This window comes from Electrona antarctica, assembly GCF_951216825.1.
Source record: "Electrona antarctica genome assembly, chromosome: 1".
In the NCBI taxonomy this organism is placed as follows: Eukaryota; Metazoa; Chordata; class Actinopteri; order Myctophiformes; family Myctophidae; genus Electrona; species Electrona antarctica.
The window spans coordinates 61,903,311-61,921,549 of NC_136806.1; the positions used below are offsets into that span (position 1 = coordinate 61,903,311).

Below are 18,239 nucleotides of genomic sequence, written 5' to 3' on the forward strand. Positions count from 1 at the left end.
TATTTGAAAAGAAATGAGAAAATGTATGCATTTTCCTAAAAACAAAAACATCCCAAAAAATATATGGATTCTTATCCTGGATTTTTTTCCTTACATTTTCAGAATTTCTTACATCATGGTACAGTGGGCAGTAAGCTTGTAGATCAGCTATTTGCAGTGTGCAATGTGCTTCCAAATAACTTAAATCAGTTGTGGCGACTGAACACGTTAATCCATATAGATGTAAAATGGGACTTTACAAGTGAATTCACATGATAATTCTATAAACATTTCTATGATTCCAGAAGTGTTCACCACAGACCAGAGTCTCCAACACCCAGCTGTGTGTCTATGAAGAGTAGAGATGGACTAATTGACTTCAGTAATGAACCTGCACCTCCACACCCACAGTATGTCAATACTCCTGTTCAATATAAACAAAGCGATTGTTGTTTTTTACATAAATTAACCATATTTTTGCTATTTTTCACTACATCAAAGCGATCATGCTAGGTTTTAATGTAACGCTTCAATAATAAACCTGGACCTTTAAATACTGTAAACTTTAAGTAGAAAGACACAAAGAATGAATCCACAAAAATGTGAAATGGATTCACCTTTTAATTAAGAAACATAATACAAACAAATGACAAAACTATAGCCTACAACATGGAATAGGCAGTTATTTGATCTAAAGCATACAGGGTTATGTACAACAAAGGCCCTGTAGTTAGCCTGGGCACCATTTAATTTGGGTATATGATCCTGTCGGGAGCGGATGATAGTCGACAGGCAGGAACACACAGTATGTCAATCCTCCTATGCTTTAGATTGGATCTTTGAACGGCTCACACTAGACTAGAGTAACATCACTCCAAATGTTTGCTCTGGATCTAGGCTGGGGTACAGACTAGAGACCTGTGGATGGTGGATTTAGCTGTGGTTAACCGCAGTTTAGGGTGGATTTGGGTCATTCAAATATATTATAAATTAAAATTGGATAAACCGCGGGTGAAATAATGCGGGAAATAAATTAATGGCATCTATCCATTCTATAGGCTTATTATAGCTTTTAAAACGCACAAAATCTTGGCAAAATATCGCAATCCGTTGTGGACTGCGAGAATGTTATAAATATTTGAAAAGAAATGAGAAAATGTATGCATTTTCCTAAAAACAAAAACATCCCAAAAAATATATGGATTCTTATCCTGGATTTATTTCCTTACATTTTCAGAATTTCTTACATCATGGTACAGTGGGCAGTAAGCTTGTAGATCAGCTATTTTCAGTGTGCAATGTGCTTCCAAATAACTTAAATCAGTTGTGGCGACTGAACACGTTAATCCATGTAGATGTAAAATGGGACTTTACAAGTGAATTTACATGATAATTCTATAAACATTTCTATGATTCCAGAAGTGTTCACCACAGACCAGAGTCTCCAACACCCAGCTGTGTGTCTATGAAGAGTAGAGATGGACTAATTGACTTCAGTAATGAACCTGGACCTTCAAACACACAGTATGTGAATCCTCCTGTACAATATAAACAACACCATAATACAACTAAGGACCTCCACACACAGTATGTCAATCCTCCTATGCTTAAGTTTTTGGATCTTTGAACGGCTCACACTAGACTAGAGTAACATCACTCCAAATGTTTGCTCTGGATCTAGGCTGGGGTACAGACTAGAGACCTGTGGATGGTGGATTTAGCTGTGGTTAACCACAGTTTAGGGTGGATTTGGGTCATTCAAATATATTATAAATTAAAATTGGATAAACCGCGGGTGAAATAATGCGGGAAATAAATTAATGGCATCTATCCATTCTATAGGCTTATTATAGCTTTTAAAACGCACAAAATCTTGGCAAAATATCGCAATCCGTTGTGGACTGCGAGAATGTTATAAATATTTGAAAAGAAATGAGAAAATGTATGCATTTTCCTAAAAAACAAAAACATCCCAAAAAATATATGGATTCTTATCCTGGATTTCTTTCCTTACATTTTCAGAATTTCTTACATCATGGTACAGTGGGCAGTAAGCTTGTAGATCAGCTATTTGCAGTGTGCAATGTGCTTCCAAATAACTTAAATCAGTTGTGGCGACTGAACACGTTAATCCATGTAGATGTAAAATGGGACTTTACAAGTGAATTCACATGATAATTCTATAAACATTTCTATGATTCCAGAAGTGTTCACCACAGACCAGAGTCTCCAACACCCAGCTGTGTGTCTATGAAGAGTAGAGATGGACTAATTGACTTCAGTAATGAACCTGCACCTCCACACCCACAGTATGTCAATACTCCTGTTCAATATAAACAAAGCGATTGTTGTTTTTTACATAAATTAACCATATTTTTGCTATTTTTCACTACATCAAAGCGATCATGCTAGGTTTTAATGTAACGCTTCAATAATAAACCTGGACCTTTAAATTCTGTAAACTTTAAGTAGAAAGACACAAAGAATGAATCCACAAAAATGTGAAATGGATTCACCTTTTAATTAAGAAACATAATACAAACAAATGACAAAACTATAGCCTACAACATGGAATAGGCAGTTATTTGATCTAAAGCATACAGGGTTATGTACAACAAAGGCCCTGTAGTTAGCCTGGGCACCATTTAATTTGGGTATATGATCCTGTCGGGAGCGGATGATAGTCGACAGGCAGGAACACACAGTATGTCAATCCTCCTATGTTTTAGATTGGATCTTTGAACGGCTCACACTAGACTAGAGTAACATCACTCCAAATGTTTGCTCTGGATCTAGGCTGGGGTACAGACTAGAGACCTGTGGATGGTGGATTTAGCTGTGGTTAACCGCAGTTTAGGGTGGATTTGGGTCATTCAAATATATTATAAATTAAAATTGGATAAACCGCGGGTGAAATAATGCGGGAAATAAATTAATGGCATCTATCCATTCTATAGGCTTATTATAGCTTTTAAAACGCACAAAATCTTGGCAAAATATCGCAATCCGTTGTGGACTGCGAGAATGTTATAAATATTTGAAAAGAAATGAGAAAATGTATGCATTTTCCTAAAAACAAAAACATCTAAAAAAATATATGGATTCTTATCCTGGATTTTTTTCCTTACATTTTCAGAATTTCTTACATCATGGTACAGTGGGCAGTAAGCTTGTAGATCAGCTATTTGCAGTGTGCAATGTGCTTCCAAATAACTTAAATCAGTTGTGGCGACTGAACACGTTAATCCATGTAGATGTAAAATGGGACTTTACAAGTGAATTTACATGATAATTCTATAAACATTTCTATGATTCCAGAAGTGTTCACCACAGACCAGAGTCTCCAACACCCAGCTGTGTGTCTATGAAGAGTAGAGATGGACTAATTGACTTCAGTAATGAACCTGGACCTTCAAACACACAGTATGTGAATCCTCCTGTACAATATACACAACACCATAATACAACTAGGGACCACCACACACAGTATGTCAATCCTCCTATGCTTAAGTTTTTGGATCTTTGAACGGCTCACACTAGACTAGAGTAACATCACTCCAAATGTTCGCTCTGGATCTAGGCTGGGGTACAGACTAGAGACCTGTGGATGGTGGATTTAGCTGTGGTTAACCACAGTTTAGGGTGGATTTGGGTCATTCAAATATATTATAAATTTAAATTGGATAAACCGCGGGTGAAATAATGCGGGAAATAAATTAATGGCATCTATCCATTCTATAGGCTTATTATAGCTTTTAAAACGCACAAAATCTTGGCAAAATATCGCAATCCGTTGTGGACTGCGAGAATGTTATAAATATTTGAAAAGAAATGAGAAAATGTATGCATTTTCCTAAAAACAAAAACATCCCAAAAAATATATGGATTCTTATCCTGGATTTTTTTCCTTACATTTTCAGAATTTCTTACATCATGGTACAGTGGGCAGTAAGCTTGTAGATCAGCTATTTGCAGTGTGCAATGTGCTTCCAAATAACTTAAATCAGTTGTGGCGACTGAACACGTTAATCCATATAGATGTAAAATGGGACTTTACAAGTGAATTCACATGATAATTCTATAAACATTTCTATGATTCCAGAAGTGTTCACCACAGACCAGAGTCTCCAACACCCAGCTGTGTGTCTATGAAGAGTAGAGATGGACTAATTGACTTCAGTAATGAACCTGCACCTCCACACCCACAGTATGTCAATACTCCTGTTCAATATAAACAAAGCGATTGTTGTTTTTTACATAAATTAACCATATTTTTGCTATTTTTCACTACATCAAAGCGATCATGCTAGGTTTTAATGTAACGCTTCAATAATAAACCTGGACCTTTAAATACTGTAAACTTTAAGTAGAAAGACACAAAGAATGAATCCACAAAAATGTGAAATGGATTCACCTTTTAATTAAGAAACATAATACAAACAAATGACAAAACTATAGCCTACAACATGGAATAGGCAGTTATTTGATCTAAAGCATACAGGGTTATGTACAACAAAGGCCCTGTAGTTAGCCTGGGCACCATTTAATTTGGGTATATGATCCTGTCGGGAGCGGATGATAGTCGACAGGCAGGAACACACAGTATGTCAATCCTCCTATGCTTTAGATTGGATCTTTGAACGGCTCACACTAGACTAGAGTAACATCACTCCAAATGTTTGCTCTGGATCTAGGCTGGGGTACAGACTAGAGACCTGTGGATGGTGGATTTAGCTGTGGTTAACCGCAGTTTAGGGTGGATTTGGGTCATTCAAATATATTATAAATTAAAATTGGATAAACCGCGGGTGAAATAATGCGGGAAATAAATTAATGGCATCTATCCATTCTATAGGCTTATTATAGCTTTTAAAACGCACAAAATCTTGGCAAAATATCGCAATCCGTTGTGGACTGCGAGAATGTTATAAATATTTGAAAATAAATGAGAAAATGTATGCATTTTCCTAAAAACAAAAACATCCCAAAAAATATATGGATTCTTATCCTGGATTTTTTTCCTTACATTTTCAGAATTTCTTACATCATGGTACAGTGGGCAGTAAGCTTGTAGATCAGCTATTTTCAGTGTGCAATGTGCTTCCAAATAACTTAAATCAGTTGTGGCGACTGAACACGTTAATCCATGTAGATGTAAAATGGGACTTTACAAGTGAATTCACATGATAATTCTATAAACATTTCTATGATTCCAGAAGTGTTCACCACAGACCAGAGTCTCCAACACCCAGCTGTGTGTCTATGAAGAGTAGAGATGGACTAATTGACTTCAGTAATGAACCTGCACCTCCACACCCACAGTATGTCAATACTCCTGTTCAATATAAACAAAGCGATTGTTGTTTTTTACATAAATTAACCATATTTTTGCTATTTTTCACTACATCAAAGCGATCATGCTAGGTTTTAATGTAACGCTTCAATAATAAACCTGGACCTTTAAATACTGTAAACTTTAAGTAGAAAGACACAAAGAATGAATCCACAAAAATGTGAAATGGATTCACCTTTTAATTAAGAAACATAATACAAACAAATGACAAAACTATAGCCTACAACATGGAATAGGCAGTTATTTGATCTAAAGCATACAGGGTTATGTACAACAAAGGCCCTGTAGTTAGCCTGGGCACCATTTAATTTGGGTATATGATCCTGTCGGGAGCGGATGATAGTCGACAGGCAGGAACACACAGTATGTCAATCCTCCTATGCTTTAGATTGGATCTTTGAACGGCTCACACTAGACTAGAGTAACATCACTCCAAATGTTTGCTCTGGATCTAGGCTGGGGTACAGACTAGAGACCTGTGGATGGTGGATTTAGCTGTGGTTAACCGCAGTTTAGGGTGGATTTGGGTCATTCAAATATATTATAAATTAAAATTGGATAAACCGCGGGTGAAATAATGCGGGAAATAAATTAATGGCATCTATCCATTCTATAGGCTTATTATAGCTTTTAAAACGCACAAAATCTTGGCAAAATATCGCAATCCGTTGTGGACTGCGAGAATGTTATAAATATTTGAAAAGAAATGAGAAAATGTATGCATTTTCCTAAAAACAAAAACATCCCAAAAAATATATGGATTCTTATCCTGGATTTATTTCCTTACATTTTCAGAATTTCTTACATCATGGTACAGTGGGCAGTAAGCTTGTAGATCAGCTATTTTCAGTGTGCAATGTGCTTCCAAATAACTTAAATCAGTTGTGGCGACTGAACACGTTAATCCATGTAGATGTAAAATGGGACTTTACAAGTGAATTTACATGATAATTCTATAAACATTTCTATGATTCCAGAAGTGTTCACCACAGACCAGAGTCTCCAACACCCAGCTGTGTGTCTATGAAGAGTAGAGATGGACTAATTGACTTCAGTAATGAACCTGGACCTTCAAACACACAGTATGTTAATCCTCCTGTACAATATAAACAACACCATAATACAACTAAGGACCTCCACACACAGTATGTCAATCCTCCTATGCTTAAGTTTTTGGATCTTTGAACGGCTCACACTAGACTAGAGTAACATCACTCCAAATGTTTGCTCTGGATCTAGGCTGGGGTACAGACTAGAGACCTGTGGATGGTGGATTTAGCTGTGGTTAACCGCAGTTTAGGGTGGATTTGGGTCATTCAAATATATTATAAATTAAAATTGGATAAACCGCGGGTGAAATAATGCGGGAAATAAATTAATGGCATCTATCCATTCTATAGGCTTATTATAGCTTTTAAAACGCACAAAATCTTGGCAAAATATCGCAATCCGTTGTGGACTGCGAGAATGTTATAAATATTTGAAAAGAAATGAGAAAATGTATGCATTTTCCTAAAAACAAAAACATCCCAAAAAATATATGGATTCTTATCCTGGATTTATTTCCTTACATTTTCAGAATTTCTTACATCATGGTACAGTGGGCAGTAAGCTTGTAGATCAGCTATTTTCAGTGTGCAATGTGCTTCCAAATAACTTAAATCAGTTGTGGCGACTGAACACGTTAATCCATGTAGATGTAAAATGGGACTTTACAAGTGAATTTACATGATAATTCTATAAACATTTCTATGATTCCAGAAGTGTTCACCACAGACCAGAGTCTCCAACACCCAGCTGTGTGTCTATGAAGAGTAGAGATGGACTAATTGACTTCAGTAATGAACCTGGACCTTCAAACACACAGTATGTTAATCCTCCTGTACAATATAAACAACACCATAATACAACTAAGGACCTCCACACACAGTATGTCAATCCTCCTATGCTTTAGATTGGATCTTTGAACGGCTCACACTAGACTAGAGTAACATCACTCCAAATGTTTGCTCTGGATCTAGGCTGGGGTACAGACTAGAGACCTGTGGATGGTGGATTTAGCTGTGGTTAACCGCAGTTTAGGGTGGATTTGGGTCATTCAAATATATTATAAATTAAAATTGGATAAACCGCGGGTGAAATAATGCGGGAAATAAATTAATGGCATCTATCCATTCTATAGGCTTATTATAGCTTTTAAAACGCACAAAATCTTGGCAAAATATCGCAATCCGTTGTGGACTGCGAGAATGTTATAAATATTTGAAAAGAAATGAGAAAATGTATGCATTTTCCTAAAAACAAAAACATCCCAAAAAATATATGGATTCTTATCCTGGATTTTTTTCCTTACATTTTCAGAATTTCTTACATCATGGTACAGTGGGCAGTAAGCTTGTAGATCAGCTATTTTCAGTGTGCAATGTGCTTCCAAATAACTTAAATCAGTTGTGGCGACTGAACACGTTAATCCATGTAGATGTAAAATGGGACTTTACAAGTGAATTCACATGATAATTCTATAAACATTTCTATGATTCCAGAAGTGTTCACCACAGACCAGAGTCTCCAACACCCAGCTGTGTGTCTATGAAGAGTAGAGATGGACTAATTGACTTCAGTAATGAACCTGCACCTCCACAGTATGTCAATACTCCTGTTCAATATAAACAAAGCGATTGTTGTTTTTTACATAAATTAACCATATTTTTGCTATTTTTCACTACATCAAAGCGATCATGCTAGGTTTTAATGTAACGCTTCAATAATAAACCTGGACCTTTAAATACTGTAAACATTAAGTAGAAAGACACAAAGAATGAATCCACAAAAATGTGAAATGGATTCACCTTTTAATTAAGAAACATAATACAAACAAATTACAAAACTATAGCCTACAACATGGAATAGGCAGTTATTTGATCTAAAGCATACAGGGTTATGTACAACAAAGGCCCTGTAGTTAGCCTGGGCACCATTTAATTTGGGTATATGATCCTGTCGGGAGCGGATGATAGTCGACAGGCAGGAACACACAGTATGTCAATCCTCCTATGCTTTAGATTGGATCTTTGAACGGCTCACACTAGACTAGAGTAACATCACTCCAAATGTTTGCTCTGGATCTAGGCTGGGGTACAGACTAGAGACCTGTGGATGGTGGATTTAGCTGTGGTTAACCGCAGTTTAGGGTGGATTTGGGTCATTCAAATATATTTTTGCTATTTTTCACTACATCAAAGCGATCATGCTAGGTTTTAATGTCTAGGGACATACGTACAAATACACTTCAGTAATAAACCTGGACCTTTAAATACTGTAAACTTTAAGTAGAAAGACACAAAGAATGAATCCACAAAAATGTGAAATGGATTCACCTTTTAATTAAGAAACATAATACAAACAAATGACAAAACTATAGCCTACAACTTGGAATAGGCAGTTATTTGATCTAAAGCTAATCAGGGTTATGTACAACAAAGACCCTGTAGTTAGCCTGGGCACCATTTAATTTGGGTATATGATCCTGTCGGTAGCGGATGATAGTCGACAGGCAGGAACAACAGGCGGCAACTTCCTTTTCCCTCAAACCGATTTTTCTCAATAAAAGCTACAGGCTACGAGAGCTTTTATTGAGAAAATGAAAAGGAAGTTGCCATAGATATATATAAAGTTACCGCCTGTTGTTCCTGCCTGATCGACTACAAAACAATACTACAACATGACGTAACGATATCATCCGCTCCCGACAGGATCATACAGACTTTTGAAACAGAGACCAGGCTTTCCTCCGAGGTGGTGGAAAGCCTGGTGAGGCGAGGTTACCCTGTAGTAGGTCAGGACTGGAGAGGCTTATCAGCCGATAACGTAGGAGTCTACCCCTGTTACAATGCACTATAGACCTCTGGGAGACGAATGCTGAGGTGGAGCGCTACACAGGGACCCCACAGGGAGTAGGGACCCCTTCATTCCTGTGATGTCTGTGCATAAATCACACACGTGATTGCACTTGTGCCCTTATCAGGGAACGAGGCCCATCTAAAGCTGTTTCACCATGCAATGCAATTCAATGTTGAGACCGTTTCCTACATAATTACTTTCTTATCAATGTTGAAGAACTATTGAATAAATCTTACCAAAATGAGGATAATTCTTTATGATTCTAGAAGTGTTCATCACAGACCAGAGTCTCCAACACCCAGCTGTGTGTCTATGAAGAGTAAAGATGGACAAATTGACTTCAGTAATGAACCTGGACCTCCACACCCACAGTATGTCAATACTCCTGTTCAATATATAAACAAAGCGATCATGCTAGGTTTTAATGTCTAGGGACAGACATACGCTTCAGTAATAAACCTGGACCTTTAAATACTGTAAACTTTAAGTAGAAAGACACAAAGAATGAATCCACATAGAAATAATGCAATATGTGAAATGGATTCACCTTTTAATTAAGAAACATAATGCAAACAAATACAACATGGAATAGGCAGTTATTTGATCTAAATCTACTTAGGGTTGTGTACAACAAAGACCCTGTAGTAGGTCAGGACTGGAGACGGCTTATTGTCGCTATCAGCTGATAACATAGGAGTCTACCCCCATTACAATGCACTATAGACCTCTGGGAGATGGATGCTGAGGTGGAGTGCTACACCTACCATCAGCTCCCTGTACTTAGACCACCACCTACCATCAGCTCCCTGTACTTAGAACACCACCTAACATCAGCTCCCAGTACTTAGAACACCACCTACCATCAGCTCCCAGTACTTAGAACACCACCTACCATCAGCTCCCTGTACTTAGAACACCACCTACCATCAGCTCCCTGTACTTAGAACACCACCTACCATCAGCTCCCTGTACTTAGAACACCACCTACCATCAGCTCCCTGTACTTAGAACACCACCTACCATCAGCTCTCAGTACTTAGAACACCACCTAACATCAGCTCCCTGTACTTAGAACACCACCTAACATCAGCTCCCTGTACTTAGAACACCACCTACCATCAGCTCCCAGTACTTAGAACACCACCTAACATCAGCTCCCTGTACTTAGAACACCACCTAACATCAGCTCCCTGTACTTAGAACACCACCTACCATCAGCTCCCAGTACTTAGAACACCACCTAACATCAGCTCCCAGTACTTAGAACACCACCTACCATCAGCTCCCTGTATACTTAGAACACCACCTAACATCAGCTCTCAGTACTTAGAACACCACCTACCATCAGCTCCCTGTACTTAGAACACCACCTACCATCAGCTCCCTGTACTTAGAACACCACCTAACATCAGCTCCCTGTACTTAGAACACCACCTAACATCAGCTCTCAGTACTTAGAACACCACCTACCATCAGCTCCCTGTACTTAGAACACCACCTAACATCAGCTCTCAGTACTTAGAACACCACCTACCATCAGCTCCCTGTACTTAGAACACCACCTACCATCAGCTCCCAGTACTTAGAACACCACCTACCATCAGCTCTCAGTACTTAGAACACCACCTACCATCAGCTCCCAGTACTTAGAACACCACCTACCATCAGCTCCCTGTACTTAGAACACCACCTACCATCAGCTCTCAGTACTTAGAACACCACCTACCATCAGCTCCCAGTACTTAGAACACCACCTACCATCAGCTCCCAGTACTTAGAACACCACCTACCATCAGCTCCCTGTACTTAGAACACCACCTACCATCAGCTCCCTGTACTTAGAACACCACCTACCATCAGCTCCCAGTACTTAGAACACCACCTACCATCAGCTCCCTGTACTTAGAACACCACCTACCATCAGCTCCCTGTACTTAGAACACCACCTAACATCAGCTCCCTGTACTTAGAACACCACCTACCATAAGCTCCCAGTACTTAGAACACCACCTACCATCAGCTCCCAGTACTTAGAACACCACCTACCATCAGCTCTCAGTACTTAGAACACCACCTACCATCAGCTCCCAGTACTTAGAACACCACCTACCATCAGCTCTCAGTACTTAGAACACCACCTACCATCAGCTCCCAGTACTTAGAACACCACCTACCATCAGCTCTCAGTACTTAGAACACCACCTACCATCAGCTCTCAGTACTTAGAACACCACCTACCATCAGCTCTCAGTTGCCGCATGACTTGCCACACCCAAGCCGTGCTACTCATACGCTGAGCTGGCGGTGCGCGGGATCGAACCCATGACCTTGTGGTCCAAAGCCGAGAGCTCTACCGACTGAGCTACCCGGACACTAAGAGGGCTGCTGTTTATTGGTTGACTAATCAATATTGATGCTTTTATGTCATGATGTTGAGGCGACTGTTTCCTCACCTCCACACACTATGGGACTCCTCAAGTACAATATTATACACAACAGATGTACAATGTACTAGGGCTGTCCCCGACTAAGGATTTGTATAGTCGAAATTAATATGAATAAATTTGCTGTTAGTCGACTGATAGTCGACTGAACACCCCCCTGCACCCCCCCCAAAAAAAAACAACACATTTGCATTAAGGTTGGGCGATAAGCTCTCAAGGCGCCGCGTCCTGCCTGTTTTTGCAGCGCCGTTCGCTACGCGTTGAGAGCTTGTAGATCCGTCTATTTTTGCAGCGCAGCTGCGCAGCCAGGGTAACAAAATAAAAAAATAAGTTACAGGTGGAGATGAAGTGAAGTTGGAACGGACAAGCAGCTGCACAAGCTAACATCACAACCACTGGCTGGTGACAGTGTTGTTAGCCGCAGCAACATGTAGCCTGCCCTGGTAACTTCTCCTCCTCCCCGGAGAACTCTTGCCTCCCCGCACCGTCGGGGAGGCTGATCCACAAGCTCTCAAGGCATCGCGTCCTGCCTGTTTTTGCAGCGCCGTTCGCTACGCGTTGAAAGCTTGTAGATCTGTCTATTTTTGCAGCGCTGGTGTCGGGGTTCGTTCACGTTGTCAATAAAAAAAATAACCTAGATTACAGGCGGAGATGAAGTTCAATCAGTGGGTTGAAACAGTAGCTACGCGCTAAGCTAATGATCCCCGACCCTACACTAACAGCCTGTTTTTTATTTTCCCCCCCGACTTCACGGGTGGCGCATTGGGATTGTGATGAGACACGAGACAGCAGTGTGCATTCTGTTGTGACTGTATATTATTAAACTGCATGGGTCTGGACTCCGGAGCATAAACAACATGTAGGCTACAGTACAGTAGCCTCCCTCGGCTGGTCCCTCCCAGCCTTTACTCTGGCTGCGTTCCCCGATGCTGCGGTGCGGGGACTGGGAGCATACCATTATAACGGAGGGGTTTTCCACCCGGCCCAAAATAAAAAATTCGTCCAGACTGTTTTTTTTTTTTTTTTTTGGTGAACATCGACTGAGAGGTTGTCAGTCGACTGAGACCCGTTCCGATCGATTAGACGACTATTAGACTAATCGAGGTCAGCCCTACAATGTACACAGCACAGGGACCCGTTCATTTCTGACTGTTGACTTCATTCTCTCTACTTCATTTCTGTGTGTGATTTCCTGTGATGTCTGTGTGCGGAAATCACACACAGCTGTGACTGCAGTCATGCCCTTATCAGGGAACGAGGCCCATCTAAAGCTGTTTCACCATGCAATGCAATTCAATGTTGAGACCGTTTTCTACATAATTACTTCCTTATCAATGTTGAATAACTATTGAAAACATCTTACCAAAATGTGGATATTTTTTTTTATGATTCCAAAAGTGTTCGTCACAGACCAGAGTCTCCAACACCCAGCTGTGTGTCTATGAAGAGTAAAGATGGACAAATTGGTCCTCATTCACAACGGCGTTTACGCTCATAAAGTGACGTTACGTGAGCGGAGCGTGAGCGGACAGGCATTTACGTGGATTCCCACATTACGTGGGAATTCATGAACTTGAACGTGAACTTGACGGTGACGTGGGTTGGTCGGAAATTCCGCTGAAAGCTGCGCCACCTCTCATGGTCGTGTACGGCTTGCGTAGATGTATTAAGAAGGCTTTAGTCTTCATGCTGAATCAATTAAAAGTCCCCAAACCTCAGATAAAATATGTAGGCAAGGCATGTGTCCCCAACATTGGTCGCACATAAAAAAATGATAGCCTATATAAAAGCCAAGTATCACTTGTATGCCTAAATGCATGCATTCTAGAGGCAGGTTAGGCTAGAGTGCCATACAGAAACTGCCCCTGCAAGCCCGACACCTTTTTTATTTATTAGGATATTTCTAGCATGCGCGATTGCGCTGCTCACTTGACAGCTTTCTACTCGCAGTGCAACGCGCTGTGAGCTTGTAGATCGGCTCTCGCAGTCTCGCGGACTCACGCTGCATGTTAAAAAACAAACTCACAATTATAATAAGAACATACACTTATCTGCATTCTGCACTGTACGAATCCAACGTTGTTTAGTGTAGTAATGTCTGCAGTATAGGCCTATTTAAATTGTTTCGTTATGGAGCTCCTTTGAGTCAGTCTGACTGTCGGTGCGTGTGTGTGTGTGTGGGGGGGGGGGGGGGGGGGATTAGCCCTATATAAAAAATAGAAGACCACATTAGCCTATTTGAATGAATGGCATCAGCGTGTTTGAAAGTCGGCCAGTCATATCATAGTTTTAAGCCAGCTCACCTCCACTCGCGCTTGTTCACAAACATGACGGACAGACAGACAAGAAAGGCTGTTGATGATGATTATTATTACCACTGTAACTCGCTGATCAGCATGTTGACAGAGACTCAGCCAATTAAAGTTTCACGTAGGCCTAAATGCATTTGCTGCAAGCACCTATCTGCCTCCATTTGCGTGGTGGTATTAATTTATAATATGTATATTGATCACATGCGGACGCCACACAGAATAGCCAACTCTTACCTGCAGCTGAGGAAACATACAACGTAGTTGGATCGGATGAAATATAGCATTATGTCCAAATCCCACAAGAAAAAAAAGAAAGAAAATATGTCCTGTGTCCATGCATGTCCATATATTTGCTTTCCAAATCCGACAGTGCAGGGCAGGGAATCAATCACCGCAATCAATAGGGCCTTTTATCATTGCCGAGTTTTAATATAGCATTTGGTTGTGTGGTGAACAGTACAAATTAACTTCTTTCTCATTATGTGAAAGTAACTGTAACATCAGTTAACTTATTAACGTTCTGACATTTAACAAGGAGTGAAGCAATGCGTGCCAAGTTGGCAAGTTTTGTTTATAATTATATACAAAACTCGCGCTGTTTGCTTGAAGATCTGTCCGTGCAGAGACCCGCCTGTAAAAATTAACTGCTCTACAAGCTCATCGCGGCTGTTGTATATAATTTAAAGCCCGGTGCAGGCTATGATGACGTATTTCGATATTTCCTGTTGCCTTATATGGTGTGGGATGGGCGTTCTAACCAGGCGACACCAGGCGAATCGCTTGGGAAAAATGCGGAAAGGCTACACTCTGCGATCCGCACAAATGAAGTGATTACACCAGCTTCCCTGAATAAGACGGGAGCAAATCGCAGCGTGATCGGACAGAGAAATACGATGATATTTAGTATCTGTATATGCTTCCGTTACACTCTGGCGTAAACGCCGTTGTGAATGAGGACCATTGACTTCAGACTCAGTAATGAAACTGGACCTCCACACACACCGTATGTCAATCCTCCTGTACAATATTCACAACACTATGACATGACAAAGTGATCTCATGCTAAGCTATATGTTAAAACTGAAGAAAATATCCTTTTTCTTCTGTTTTGTTGAATTCTACAATTATATAATATCCTATGTTACGGTGTGTGTTAAAGTAGAACCCAAATGCAGGCAACACAGGCAGAGTTCTTTGCAAGAGTTTAATAGTGACAACTTAAGGGGAAGGCTTACATAAACGGAAGCAGGCAGGTAATATATATATATATAGTATAATATCCATATGCAGATCAAAAACCATAATATCCATAATATCCGTCCAAAGTCGTAACAAAGTCCAAAAAACAAGCAGAAGATCAAACCTGAGGAACACTGGGGCAAGATCTACTGAAAAGCAGGAGTCCGGAAAACACACCAACGTTAGGTTATACTCTAGCAAGGAATGAGCAGAAAGAGTCCAGTCTTATAGGTGGAGGCTTGATAGGGGAAGTGGGCACAGGTGAGTAGTGAGAAGGGAACAGTTGGGCTGATGAGGCAGTTGGAGACAGGTGTGTGTAGGGGGCTGTAGAAGCAATGGGAGGGGGGAGTGGCCGAAGTGGAAAGATGGACAGGCAGGGAGCCAGACCATAACAACTCTAGGCTAACTTGCCTCTAGAATGCATGCATATAGGCATACAAGTGATACTTGGCTTTTATATAAGCTATCTTTTTTTTATGTGCTGACCAATGTTTTGGACACATGCCTACATATTTTAAATGAGATTTGGGGACTTTTAATTGATTCAGCATGAAGACTAAAGCCTTCTGAATAAATCTACGAAAGCCGTACACTACCCTCTGAGCTGGCGCAGCTTTTAGCGGAGTTTCCGACCAAACAACGTCACCGTCAAGTTCACGTTCATGTTCATGAATTCCCACGTAATGTGGGAATCCACGTAAATGCCTGTCCGCTCACGCTCCGCTCACGTAACGTCACTTTATGAGCGTAAACGCCGTTGTGAATGAGGACCTATAACACTATCCAAGAGGAGAATTAGCAAGAGAGGCCAACTTTGCTTACTTCCCGTATCTGCGTGAGGTGGGCGGTAACATTATTAGGAGACGGGAAGAATGTTGGAGTCTATTCATTTCCAATGGGAGAATGAACGTGAACACAGCATCTGAACCATTCCTTAACTCCATGGTCACTGCACTAAATACTGGACCAAATCATCACAAGGCACACAATATTTACAAGATATTCATAGTAAAATGGCTTCTTTTAGCGAGACAAATCAGGAGAAAATCTACTTTCTTAATGACATTTCTTTATCCCAGCAACAAACTCTCGCGAGATTTGAGATGAGTCCGGAAGCCTCTCTCTGTCCATCTGCAATTTCACGGACAACACATAGGGGGCTCTGACCCCATATTTAAGATGAGAATATGTGAATATTATAATGTGAAATGAATGGACATATTTAAAACGATTAGAAATTATCCTTATGTGCCCAAATTAGAGCTGGCATACTTGGTCTGCATATTGAGACAGGCAGATATGTAGGCACGGTTGAGGAGGATAGATTGTGTAGTCTGTGTGATCTAAAGGAAATTGAAATTGAAAAGTATTTCGTTTTTTATTGTCCATTCTACAACTCTATTAGGGAGAGACTTTTTAATGAGATAGATCCAAATCATGAATTTATATGGTTGGAGGACTTCGAGAAACTACTTGTCAGTTGTTTTCAATGTACTTTGTTAATGACTTGTCAGTGTTGTTGTCTTCTTCTTCTATCGGGTTTCATGGCGGTTGGCAAACCTAAATGGTGCATTACCGCCACCTACTAGACTGAGTGTGGAAACAGTGTTGTTGTCAGGGGGGGGAGGGGGTAGCCTGGCTAATAAGCCAGACTAATATCACACAACACTGTCGCGGTATATCAGTCTGGGCTGGCTCCACTTGGATTTCATTTCCCGGGGAACATTTTCTCTTTGACGCAATTGGTCAGAGCTACTGTCAGTCAAAAGTCTCAAGCATTGAACGTCACTGTACCAAAGCCCGCCTATATTGCATACCGTGTCCCGATTGGTCCGACCTGTTCTCTGCTGTAGGAAAGAGGCGTGCTACTGAGCCTCGCCAGACCGTAATCCGCTGGTAGGCAACTTTTTTTTGCCAACGGCTGATTCGGTCTGGTTTATTAACCAGGCTAGGGAGGGGGGAGGTCGGGGAGAAGCAAACCACGCCTCTGTCGTATCTTATGACACGAGACCCTACAAACTTAACCAAAACACTGGGAGAGCATTGAGATAATTGTGAGACGCAGACAGAGTGAAGTTCCTTGATGATGTTGGTTTATTTCGGAGTACACAGCAAAGCATAGCATAGCATAGGCCTGGCTGGCCTTGACCAGCCACCAGGTAGTGACTGGCCAACTGACTGAACTGGTTACATTCAATTGCATGACATTAAGTACAGTTTACAAGAGGTGAGAATAGAGGCGTGTTCACTGTTCCCCTGAAGTCAACCCCAGCTTACGCATTGATCAACCATTCCAACAGTGACCACTTTGAACCCATGTTTAGCATTTGATGGCCCTAGGTGTGAACCAGGATCTCAGGACTCAAACAAAAGGCACAGTAAAACAACCCCTGTCCCCAGGTGGTCCTTGAATATCAAAGACAGACCCCAATTAAGCCAGCCAGCTAGTCTGACCAACTAAACAACAGATCACCATATGCTATGCCCAAGAACATGAGATATTGTAAGAATTATTGATTCATAATTCACCACATTCCCCCTTTGACAGACACAGTCTGTCACTATGAAATATGAAACCATAATTATCTTACCAGTTACCACCCCCCTTGATCCTCAGCTTAACAATACTCAAGACACCAGAATAACAGCTTTCCCCAACATAGTTTTCAGACAGACATTCAAGATTACACAACTCGACATAAATGATTTCATTTACAGTAAGTACAAATACAATTTCGTATCAGTGGATAATTCATAAATGGTTTCCATTACAGTAAGTTCAAACACAATTTCGTATCAGTGGATGGATCGGATCAGAATTCTCTTTGCGTTATTTCAAACTCTTATGGCTAAAAATGTCACAGAACATTAGGAGGATAATTTCCCTGTTGTTACTCAAATCTAGGATAACATGTTTATAAGCACCAGATCACATGAAACTCTCTCTTTGGAGTTTTCACAGGACCGAAATCAAAATAAGTCTTAGACTTATCCTGACCATAACACACCAAA

General features: G+C 40.5%; 1 protein-coding gene across 1 annotated transcript in view; it reads left to right on the plus strand.

Moving 5' to 3' along the window:
* Positions 1-5,249: 5,249 nt before the first annotated feature.
* The window catches only part of LOC306927138 (protein NLRC3-like), a gene marked incomplete at its 3' end in the record, with an annotated part of 52,031 nt that continues 39,041 nt past the window's right edge, over positions 5,250-18,239 (plus strand). Inside the window, exons 1-2 of the mRNA XM_079506810.1 lie at positions 5,250-5,300; positions 9,499-9,607. Of these exons, the coding sequence (XP_079362936.1) occupies positions 9,545-9,607 (63 nt within the window). The 5' untranslated portion in view covers positions 5,250-5,300; positions 9,499-9,544. The remainder of the gene's footprint in view (positions 5,301-9,498; positions 9,608-18,239) is intronic.